The sequence below is a fragment of the Setaria italica genome, chromosome III (assembly GCF_000263155.2).
Source record: "Setaria italica strain Yugu1 chromosome III, Setaria_italica_v2.0, whole genome shotgun sequence".
In the NCBI taxonomy this organism is placed as follows: Eukaryota; Viridiplantae; Streptophyta; class Magnoliopsida; order Poales; family Poaceae; genus Setaria; species Setaria italica.
Window position 1 is genome coordinate 44,605,398 of NC_028452.1, and position 11,556 is coordinate 44,616,953.

Genomic DNA, 11,556 nt, shown 5'->3' on the forward strand with positions numbered 1-11,556 from the left:
GTTGACAATATGTTGCTACAGTAAACCTTTGCTAATGATGGATTAATTAGGCTTAATAGATTTATCTCGCCGTTTAGCCTCCACTTATGTAATGAGTTTTGTAAATAATCTACATTTAATACTCCTAATTAGTATCTAAATATTTGATATGACACATGCTAAAAATAAGCAAAGCAACCTAACGCCACCTCAAACAAGCACGAGCCAGGAGGACTCAGGAGACACGGAGGACGATGCCGCACTCACTGCAACCACGCCCCACTGCCAGTGGGGCCCACCCACAAGAAACACACGTGCGTACAGGGCTTGTCTTCCGACCCCACCGGTCTGTCTCACCGAGTCTCTCCCCTAGTCGGCTAGTCCCCTTCCTCCCCCTGCCCACCCGCGCCGCCCCGCCCCGCTCCCGCCGCCGCTCACTAGGGTTTAGGGTTCTCCCCGCCGCCAGCCGCCGCCCGCGATGGAGGCGCTCCGGGAGGCGGAGGCGGAGCTCACGGTGTACGTGCACCCCTCCAACGCCGCCGACGTCCACCGCGCCGTCCGCCGCCAGCTCAGCGCGCTCCTCTTCTCGTGCGTGCCCCCCTCTCTCCCTCCCCCTCCCTCACCCTCCGGTTCTTGCGGGAGCTCATTCTCTTGCTCCGGCACGTCCACCTAAGCCAGGACCCCGCTCTTTCGCAGCGTAGCAATGCCAATCCGCGTCGATTTTTTTTTTGGATGCTCACGAGCTTAAGCCCCGGGGCAAATCGATAGGCGCCGCTACGATGCTAGATTACGCTATTGTAATGTCCGCGTATCCGTTCTGTAAGCGTAACAAGTTCCGAGGGAGATTACCATGAACTACAGGGCCTGTAATCCACGGACCGTGCTTCTCTGTGCTTTCTTGCAATTTTTATTTTTCCCTTTCTGGGGTGTGGCAAGTCTCGGTATTCTGTGATCGATTTTGGATCATCCTCGTTACAACGCAGGTACGAAGAGCGATTTGATGGCGTGTTGCTGGCTCATGAAACTCAATTAGTCGAGGTCGAGGAGCGCGAGGTGGAAGATGAAACTGTAGTCGAGGGTAAGAAGAAAACCAATATCGTAAAAGCCAAAATCCTGAATGGCTTGGTACCGTACTTCGGCCTGCGCGTGCATGCGAACCTGCTGCTCTTCTCTCCCCAGCCAGACATGATCCTGGGTAAGTTGGTTTATTTTGGGCACACTTGGCTGTAAAAGTTCTTTTGTCAACCTGCCCGACTGCATTTTGCATCAGCTCATACCAGTAGCCACAAATTTTGCTCTTGAGGATACCACATCATTTATAACTTTCTATCCTTATTTTAACATAGCTTATCGGTGCTTTTGCTAGCGGCTGATCTTCTTTCATATCTTGTGTGATGAAAATATAAATTAGCCTGGTACAAGTTTGAAATGCTTACCTCTGATGTTTAATTGTTTGCTAACTTCAGAAGGGAAGGTTGAAATGCTCGGGAAGGAGTCAATTCATGCCATTGTGTTGGGGGTTTTCTCAGTGGCCATTATGTCTGACGATATTCATGAAAAGTTCAAATTCAAAAGGGTAAGATCAATTGTTCTCTTGATATGATGAAAACAAAAAACGCAATTTTGCTGTGATGGTTTCAAACTCCACTTTGTTCTGTTTCAACTTTATAGGTGAAGCTCTTTTAGTTTCAGTAATTTATTGTTGACAGTATTCGTGCCCTTTTTTTATGCCTCATAAATTGTGTTCGATGAAACGAATATCCATAGAAGTGGGAACAGAACTTGGAATTGTTTGTTATCATAAGACAGCAGCAACTCTGTTTATTCTTAATTTATTTTCTATTTCTAAATGTTAGCATTTGCTTGCATTCATTCATTGATATCTATTGCAAATATGTATTAGACTATGACGGCTATAGTTTACATATTTGTTGTAGCTAGGCTTGTGACTTTGAGTGTTTTATTTATACAGTAGAGCTTTGAAGGTTTTGATGACTATATTAGGATCAGCCTTACTCTGTTCTGAAAAACTGTGCTTGTGATCAGCTTGGATCACAATAGTTTCAGTAATTTATTATTGATGTATCCATGTCCTCCTTTCTGTGCCTCATCATTTGTATTCAGTGAAACGAATGTCGATGGAAGTAGGAACAAAACATGGAATGTATGTTACCACAAGGTGTCAGCGACTTTGATTGTTCTTAATTTGTTTAACACTTCCATATGTAAGCATTTGCTTGCATTTGTTCATTGACATCTATTGTAAATATGTATTAGACTATGATGCATTTGCTTGCATTTGTTGTAGCTGGACACTCTTGACTTCTGTCTGATTCTTTTTATGCAGTTTTAGAAGTTTTAATGACAACATTAGGACCGCTTTACTCTGTTATAAAAAAAAATGCCCAATTCTGGAAAGAATTTGAAGCTAATTGATGGTGTTTACAACTATCAAAAGTCAAAAGATTCTTCTGAACGTGCAATCCGAGTGAAGCTTGAATTTTTTTAAAAAAAAACTTTCCTATACCTGTGTGTGCACAAATCCTCTGTACTTTTACATGTTTGTGATGTTCTTCAGACTATTGTGTGGATCTTCTTATACTCTGCATTACTGTTAATTTTCATCAAACCTAATCGGTCTCTTAAAAAATAGCCTAATTTTTTTTATATATTTTCAACTTCTGCACAGAGAGGTGATGGCGGGAGATTTGTGAGTCGTTCAGATAGAGAACACATGATTAAAAAAGGAACAATGATAAGGTTTTCTGTCAAAAGGTATGGGCTGATCTTGTTCCTGTTTTGTCAGTCTAACATTGTTTTTATCAACCTTTATTTTATATAGATATAGATTTGAAACACATCATTTTTTTAGTTGTCAAATAACTGTAATTTTCTACATTTGTATTTTTCGCCCCATGTTAGTTGGTTGTTTGCACCATATATATGTTGCTCTTGTTACAACAGCACAGGATAACATGCCAGGTACAAGATGGTAGCTTGTAGCTTTCTGAATTATCATGGTTCAGGAATCTAGCAAGATATTTTGCTCATTACATCATATACTTGAGATGCGCTTGAGTTCATTCGTGCAATGTGTATACGAGAAGTGAAGGACATCATAGTTGCTGAAATGATTGGAATCGGTTCGTGGATGCTCCACATTCTGAGATTAAATTAATTAATTATGTTTTTCTGATGTTAAATCACAGTGTGGATACAGAAATGAATTGTCATATTACTGGATCTTTGATCCCACCCCAGACTGGATCCATGCGTTGGCTGTCAGCACACGATGCTGAATATGCTTCACAAATCAACAGGTCTGGATATACACTCACATGTTTTCATGATGCTATTAAAATTTTATTTTAAACCATTTAGCCTGTTCAAGCTTTGTGATAATAAGTGTGCTGCTCAAATCTTCAGTGGTAAAAGGAAGTCAAGGGATATCAGCATCAAAATTGAGCAGAATGAACAAGAACACAGAATACTCCAGAACGAAAATAGCATGGTAAAATCTGAACGGCCACACAAGTCCCGAAAGAGGAGCATTGAGGACCGATAATTCATTGAGGTTGTGAAGAATTTTGTTTGAATACAAGAATGTTGCTGGATAGTTGAGAAAACTAAGCAAAGGGTGATGAAGGCCAAGCACTTGTATGTGGAAGTAATGTTTTCCTTCAATGATTCTGCTGTCTGTTAATGCTTTTTTGGGGAGAAGATGCATCTCCAGTTCAAGGAGTGGTGCTTAGCCTATTCAGAACATGCTTCCCCAGTTGCTTTAGAGAAGTGTACGATGATGTAAAACAATGATGATTGCATTTGTAAGAGGTCCACTTTGCCCACCAAACAGTTACTGATCTCATCGAAGAAACTAATGTTTAATGGCAAACGAGGCTGCTTTTTTTGGTGGTATTTTTATTTGTATACAACTCCTTTTTTTTCAAGACAAAATACTGCCATCAAGGCAGCTCAAGTTGCAGATGACTTTAAGAAAAACTTATTCCATAATCAAGCTGGGTGTTGCCTGTATTTGAAGTAAGCATAATTGAATGATTTGCCCACCCAATATATCCAAATTGAACCAAACAAAATCTGGAGTTCACACCCCAAGTTTCTAAGATGATGTACAGGACGCTCTTGCACCTTCTCACATATGCACAGCTAGAACACGAATGCTAAGAGTAACAGCACCAACAAAATCAACATGATAATTATGCTTCTTGGATGATGCTTATCTACTTCCCCCATGACCACGGTTTTAGGGAGAGGATGATGACAAGTACGATTATCAGGAGGATGATTATCGCTATGCAGGTCCATTTTCGTGTGTTCTTCTGCAGCTTCTTCGCTTTCTGGAGAAGGTTTGTTCCAGTCTGAATATGTTCAGCTGCACCTGTGACCTGAGCAGAGACATCCTAAGTGAGAACAACCTGAATCTTGCAATAAGTATGGTACTGATAATTTCTTGCTGCACGTTCTCGAAAATAATAATATATCTGTGACAAGCACCCATCACCATACCTGCGTCTCAATGTTGTCCAGCATCTCTCCTTGAGCTTCGACCAAGACAGCCAAGTCGAGGAAAATCTGCATTAAGAGCATTTTAATATGTCTGGTAAAAGTAGGAAGTCCTTGAAAGCTTAATGTTGAGAGATTGGCCATTCATTACCTGATGCAGATCAAGAAGCTTCTTCTCGATCTCTTTCACTGTATCATGTCGCTCCTGGATCTCCTGCAGTGTGTCCAGCACCTGCAAAAGCGAGAAATTTAGGTAAGACAATTTAGCTTTGTCAGCATCCAGGCTGCAATCTTTTTCAGTTACATAGATCAAAAGAATCAGTACCCGTCCCCGCCCTTGCTCCTGAATTGCTCTCTGAAAGATTTGCTCGCCATCGCCTGTTTCTATCAGCTTGTCAATTGTCTGAAATTTAACTCCATGTTAGAAACAATGCTGATGCAGATTTCGAAAACTGATAACTTGAAGTATAGGATTTATGAATTTTCTTACCTCTTCATCAGCACGCTCGCCAGTCACTGTTGATTTAGATGTTTGCACAACGAATGAATGAAATAATTCAGGCTAAAATGTAACTGTGAACAGCTGAACTGTGTTGAGAGTTTGAGAAAACATACCAGTGAAAACACGGCGCTCCACTACACCACGGTATTCCTTCTGGATTTCTTCTCTTAATGTCTGGACATATATCTCATATTAAATTCACATTGCCAATTACAAACAGATAGTTATAACCTTTAAGTAGCATAAACTGACATTTTCAACTCCTTTTCAAGCTTCAGAAGACTAAATGGTCTACAGCAAGAAAATGACTGAGGGCACAATTCTACTGTATTTTTAGCAACATTTTTAGTTAAGATTTAAGAAGCACATAAAAAACAAGTTCAGCATGTAGATTGTGCAGAAGACATAGAATTCAAAGTTAAAAGGATGTACCTGAAACTCCAATATACGTTCTCTCAACCTCTTTGTCAATGCACTGTGACAAGATTATGAAGCAATCGATCATATCAAGAATACCTCAAGAGGGCAAGGAACAAGCAAGAGAATGATCACGGGGCCTTACACAGTTGTTGTCGTCCGGGATCGGTCCACACCTGAGCCCTTGCCAAATCCTGGCTTTTGTCTGTTTGCAGCATTCTGGAGAAAGGAAATGAGCGCAAGATAACATGGATGGTGAAATCTATTAGCAACCATAAATAATTATCTGTGTAAGTTCGCATAAATTTGTAGAAAAGAAGTGTCAGGAAGGGTGCAAACTAACATCTTTGTTCAGTTCCTCTACTTTTGATTTTGCCAGCCGTGCAACCTTTGTCACTTCATTGACATCCTTCTCCATGCGCTTTTTTACCTCTACATTGCAAAGAAACCAAATACGCATTACTGATGTCATATTGGGGGGAAATAAAATGCTTATGCTGTCCTAATTGCAGAAAAGAACTGATATCCATGTGGTACCTTTCATCGCAGATGCCTTCGTGACAACTTTTGACTCCTCATTTGAGTTCTGCATAAAATTGGACCTTTTTAGATGAAGGCTAATATTGTTCGGTCAACAAGTGTGCAAACAACTTCTCAAACACATATACAAGATAGATCCTGAAGTACTGCTGTGATATGATATCCCCAGCTCATAACAGGAAGTGATATACTTGAATTCAAATGTATTTAGTGAAAATAAACTCCAATATGGTGGTGGTAGTCACCTGAAGGTCCTTCAGTAACTTTGTCAACGTGCTGAGCAGATTTTCGATATCCTTGACCTGTATGTTATGATAGCACAAAGTATTAAGTTGTTGACCACTTCAGATGTTAGTAGCAGACATATCAACTCTTCCAAAAAGAAACATACGGACCTGTTCAAAAAAGCCCTCGAAACCAGGCTGCGCAGAACTTGTCAAGTCACCCTGCAGCCCGAGCTCGATGTCGACATTTCCAGGGGCCAGCTCCCTTTTGCCAAGCTCAAACGAGTCCTGTCAATTTGAGATAAAAAAAATGAGATTGCAGAATACGCATCTAGTTTTCACAAAATCGCGGAGATAGAAGCCTCCTATACACGAAGTCAAATATGGACTCTGAATTAACACAAGCTTGGACTAGAAAAGTACTCCAGTGCCATTTTTCATATAAAAATATTGGAATTTTCAAACCATGATATTCTGTCAAGGGAAACAGAATGATCATGCCAAAGCTGGAACTGCCGCACGAACAGAGCATGCTCTGAACAATTCCAGATTACCACTGACAGCTACACGATGAAGCAATAGCATCAACTGGCACCGAATTTTTATCGAGAGAAAAAAAGGATTATAATTCCAACAGAGCACGTTCTCAGCGTATCAGATTATCCATAAATAACAACACGGGTAAGAACACCGGGTAAAGATCATCTACTCCTGCCGAAGTTCACCAAGAAAAAAAATGGCAACATCTCGAAATTTCCTTAAAGAGCAACACGAGCAAGAACATCAGGAACAAGATCATTCATGCTCATGCCAAAGCTCATGAACAATTAAAAAAGATAAATTAATTAACTGGGACACATGAACTGATCAAGGCCGATCCAGTCGTAAAACCACAACCGGAGCAACACGAGCCTCTGAAGAGTGAAAACCCTGACCGCCACGACTCCTCGCAGCAACCGCAACCCACGAACCCATTCTTTTTTGCGGCAAGGACATCCCACGAGCACAACACAACCAAGCGACGCGTGCAAGGACAGGGAAAGGCAAGAGGCGTTGGGAAATTCGCACCGTGAGAAGGTTCCGCATCGTGGCCACCGGCCGGCGGTGCGAGAGCGCGCGGGATCGGCGCCGGAAAACCGAGAAATTCTTCGCAGGCGCGCGTCGGGCGCGCTCCCGGCGGGCGGAACGGGGCGGGGAACAGAGGATTCAGCCGCGGATTCGTGGGTGGAGAGGAAGGAAGGGAAGGAGGCGAGGAACGGAGAGGCGCGTCAGAGGAGGTTTATTGACTGCAAAGCAGCCAGCATTCGGCAGCGGTCTCGTGGAAGACTTTCTAGAGGGTTTTTTTTCCCCTTTCCTTACGTGTGTGGGGTATGCTGAGAGTGATGTGTCTAGTTTAGCGAGAACGGAGTAGCACAATAAAACAAAATCGAACACTACTTTTTGTTTGCATCGAAAGGTCTCTAAATGTTCAACTTTTTAATATAATTAAAACATAGTATTAGTTACTCACTAGTTCTAAATCGTAGGTCGTTTTAGCTTTTCTCAGTTTAAATGACTTACAATTTAGAATGAATGTGTACTGTACTACATACGGTTATATCTTTTGTGCAAGCCTGCAAGCCATTTCTTTCCTCTTCCCTCTTTCTCATGAGCCTAGGGTAAGGCTGGCTCCCTCTATATAAAATCATAGTCATTTAATTTTATCGACTTTCTTTTGAAAAATAAGGCTTTGCATATATGATTTAGGTATTTAGGAGTGTTTATGTTTCAACCTTTTTTGTCCTCATTCATAATTAGCTCATCACTCACCTACATGCATGTACTCGATCACTAGTCACTAATAATCTTTTTGGTACCAGACTTTTTAGTTATTGTTTGCACACCTAACAAGCTTTATAAGTTAAATTCGGGAGTAGCATTTCAGAGATGAGATGAGGCACGAAATAAAACCACATATACCCAATTTGTGTAACCATAACATTATTGTTTTGGAAAAAGAAACATAACACTATTGCGTCTTAGTAGATGAGATGAAAGAAACAAGAGAAGAGGCATGGTTCATCATTGCATTACTTTCCGCTCTTAGCCGGGAGTCCATTTAGCACATGCAAGGAGCCGGGAGAAAATTTCCAATGCAGGAAATGCAGGAAATTTTCTTAGCCACGAAGGAAGCACATCGATTTGGAAATAAAAATAAACAGCCGGAAGGGCTACCAACTACCATTCTCTCCCTCCTGCGATGTGTCAGTGTCACAGAGGTAGTTAGGGTCAAATTGTTAGAATAATCAGAATTTCTACGTACTCCTGTCACATGACTTTCCTTTGTTTATCTGCTGTTCCATCAATTAATTAGCATATTTGGTTTATGAAACTGAAGGTATCATTTTTGCCAAATAAATTTTATAGATATGGTGCTATGTTTGCAATTCTGCAGTAATTTTCCAATTATACGACCTTTTTTTCTGGAGGTGACAGTGACACACAGCAATGAAGATAGAGCCTGGAAGTTTGACGGCCTTATCAGCATTTCAGGCCCATCTTTCGGCTCCATGGGCTTGTTAGGTTTTTCTTTTTCTGAACCTATGGGCTTGTTTAGTTGGGTGCCAACTCTCAGAATGTCCAGCAAATGTGCTAAAAACTGGATACAAAACTTCCTATACCTAGCAAGATTTTGACAACTTTTAGTGAAATATAACTGGGTATGGAAATGGATAAAATTTTTCGGTCGTATCACTGAAATAGTTGAGACAGACGGGTGGTCTTGCAGCAAGGGCGCGGAGGCTTGCAGAATGTTTCCACGTGAATCGCGTGTTGGGGGAAATCACCTTCGGAATCCCCTTCCGAAGGGAGAAGTTCTCTCGTCACTAACTATGACGGCTTGCTTGTGGCGAACTCTGAGTGCAGGGAGGAGGAGAATGGAAAACGAGGGACCTTAGGAGTATGAGGAGCCTTTCGGGGCACGACGATGGTGGGACAACCCTCAGGACTCCATGAGTGGAAGCTACTGCGATCGGCTCATCTTCGACGTGAGCTATCAGAGGAGCAGAGTGATACCTCGACCTCTAAAGCAAGGCGAATGTCGAATGTCGAAGGGCCATGCTGTCCGTCACGTGAGGTGAAGAAGCCGTACGAGGAGCCAACTGGAGAAGTCCATACGAGGACCGTATTTCCCGTTGTACCCTGAAATATTCTGGGAATCCGACTGTTGAGTAATGGTAAATTGTAATTGTGCTTTATGGTGGTTGATCACATGCACATTGAGGAAATGCACATTGAGGAATGGCATGTTAGTTATTGGGTCAGTGCAAAATGAGGGGAGGAAAGTCCAAATCCAGCAGAATAAAAATAGTAGGGGCATGTGCCCCACTTGGTCTCATGTGGGTCGACTCCTATGTTAGAGGAAACAAGCACTTTTTTTTTTAAAGATTGCAAATCGGTCTCAAGAATCGAGAAAATGCCATTAAGTGGTCAGACATCTTGAGTGGACAAGTTTAGCAAGGAACTACCTTATGTCTTGGAAACACCTCATTCTGCCGGTTAGCTCCCTTATCAATTTCACCGGTCAACAGTGTTTTTGGAGAATCTTGAATATTTTAAGATACCTACATATATTGTTTGTATGTTACCAGCTTCAACATTACGACTATGCATTTCCAATCATCTATCGAGTACTTTCAATAACTATGTGTTATTTGAGAATACTGACAAAATACTCCCTGTGTCATCATTATTCATTAGTGGGTGTAGTTTGTCTATTAAGGCTGTAAATTATTTCTACAATATTTTATTAGTAGTTACAAAGTTATAAGCATTAGGTCGTGCTTTCAAATAAATTTAGGGTCTGTTTGGCATGGCTCCACTCCAGAACTTCAGTAACTCCACCAAAAAATCCAGCCAAACACCTCAACTCCAAAACTTCATGGAGCAGCCAACTCCATGGAGCTGTAGTGCAAATGGAGGTGGAGTTTTGAAGCACCTCTTTTGCTGCTCCAAAACTCTCTATTTCGAACCTCCTTGTGGAGTTGGTGGGTAATTACCCACCATTGCCACTGATTACACAAAAAAAGTTTCATTATGTTCCTCCCGAGCTCCCACCCGTGCCTATTTCCCCACCCCCGTCACCTGTGGCCTACCACCTCCCCGCCGCCCGTTGCCGCCCCGCCTGCCGCCTCCCCGCCGCCCGTGGCCGCCCCGCCCCCGTGGCCGCCGTCGCCGGCCCCGTGGCCGCCTCCCCGCCGCCCTTCACCGCCCCGCCCCGCCGCCCGTCGCCGTCCCGCCCCCGTGGCCGCCTCCTCGCCGCCCGTCGCCGGCCCTGTGGCCGCCTCCTCGCCGCCCGTCGCCACCCCACCCTCGTCGCCGCCGAGCCCTGCCGCCCAAGCCCCGCCGGCCGACCCCATCACCGCCTAGCCTGCTGCCTAAGCCTCGCAACAATGGCAGAAGAAGAACCTGGACAACACTGAGCAGAACGTGGCAGGAGAAGAAGATGGGATAGAGAGGATGACAAGTGGGGCCTGAATTGGAGGCAACAATGGCAATCCATATTGAAATCGATCTTTTTTGGAGTTGAGAGCACCCATCTAGCCAAACACCCCATTTTTATTCTGGAGTTCTAGAGTGGAGCTGGCTCCACTTGAAGTTCTGAAGTGGAGCAGCTCTACTCGGAGTTGGAGCCATGCCAAACAAAACCTTAAATTCAATTATATCAACCTTAGGTGCATAGTTCACATGTTCCTAGACTAATTGTGGAGTAAAATGTGATTATAAAGGTGAAGTCAAATGGCACCACTAAAAACAAACGTAGGGAGTACTTCTTAGTAGTACGAGCAGCTTTGTGACTGCACTGCTTGAAGAAGAGCTTGCGGTGACTATGTCATGCATCCACACGTAGACCACCAATGAATCACTTCTGAATTACACACATAAAGAATAAAGTTACTGGTGGATTTTTTTATAAAGAAACACGATTCTTTTTTTACATTGTTATATGTACACAGCCTTCGAGTTTATTACAATGTTATGATAAAAAAAAACCAACACGACAACCCACACCACCGCTCCCACACACTGCGGGCCCCCAGACTCAAAAGAAAACCAAACCATTGAAATTCGGCACCGAGCAACACGTATTTTAGTACTTCGGAAATGTGTCATTTCTTTCCAAATCCAAAATCGGTATTCCTTTGGGAGATAAAAGCAAAATCTGATCAGAATCGCCAAACATTTTAATTTTTTTAAAAAGAATTTCGCACACAACTTTGGGAGCGCCGGAATCTTGGGCGCACGCGTACGCGCACCGCCTGACGCCGTCCCGTCACGCGGCGCGCACCACCACCATCACGGCACGCCTCCATCGACGCTCACTCCGCCGCCCCT

The 11,556-nt window shown here is 43.0% G+C and overlaps 2 protein-coding genes across 2 annotated transcripts; one reads left to right on the forward strand and one right to left on the reverse strand.

Moving 5' to 3' along the window:
• The first annotated feature begins 377 nt into the window (after nucleotides 1-377).
• LOC101774036 (DNA-directed RNA polymerase I subunit rpa43) lies at nucleotides 378-3,891 on the forward strand. Its single transcript, XM_004962805.3, has 6 exons — nucleotides 378-567; nucleotides 963-1,174; nucleotides 1,446-1,555; nucleotides 2,669-2,754; nucleotides 3,189-3,299; nucleotides 3,406-3,891. Exons 1-6 carry the CDS (start codon nucleotides 458-460, stop codon nucleotides 3,542-3,544), a joined length of 768 nt encoding a protein of 255 aa, XP_004962862.1. The 5' UTR covers nucleotides 378-457; the 3' UTR covers nucleotides 3,545-3,891.
• Nucleotides 3,892-3,979: 88 nt separating this feature from the next.
• LOC101774443 (syntaxin-132) lies at nucleotides 3,980-7,474 on the reverse strand. Its single transcript, XM_004962806.3, has 13 exons — nucleotides 7,252-7,474; nucleotides 6,355-6,471; nucleotides 6,205-6,261; nucleotides 5,957-6,005; nucleotides 5,763-5,851; nucleotides 5,565-5,638; nucleotides 5,435-5,477; nucleotides 5,116-5,176; nucleotides 4,991-5,016; nucleotides 4,826-4,903; nucleotides 4,652-4,732; nucleotides 4,504-4,569; nucleotides 3,980-4,382 (listed from the first exon to the last, which is right to left on the reverse strand). The coding sequence occupies exons 1-13, from the start codon at nucleotides 7,267-7,269 to the stop codon at nucleotides 4,218-4,220; spliced, it is 924 nt and encodes a 307-aa protein (XP_004962863.1). The 5' UTR covers nucleotides 7,270-7,474; the 3' UTR covers nucleotides 3,980-4,217.
• Nucleotides 7,475-11,556: the final 4,082 nt, after the last annotated feature.

Bases quoted from the DNA above. Each gene is read 5' to 3' on its own strand.
- LOC101774036 (XM_004962805.3), top strand. From the start codon at position 458: ATGGAGGCGCTCCGGGAGGCGGAGGCGGAGCTCACGGTGTACGTGCAC. The intron at 1,175-1,445 runs GTAAGTTGGTTT...TGCTAACTTCAG, and splicing joins CCAGCCAGACATGATCCTGG to AAGGGAAGGTTGAAATGCTC. The intron at 1,556-2,668 runs GTAAGATCAATT...ACTTCTGCACAG, and splicing joins AAAAGTTCAAATTCAAAAGG to AGAGGTGATGGCGGGAGATT.
- LOC101774443 (XM_004962806.3), bottom strand. The intron at 5,852-5,956 runs GTACCACATGGA...TTTGCAATGTAG, and splicing joins GAAGGCATCTGCGATGAAAG to AGGTAAAAAAGCGCATGGAG. The intron at 4,733-4,825 runs GTACTGATTCTT...TCGCTTTTGCAG, and splicing joins AGGAGCAAGGGCGGGGACGG to GTGCTGGACACACTGCAGGA.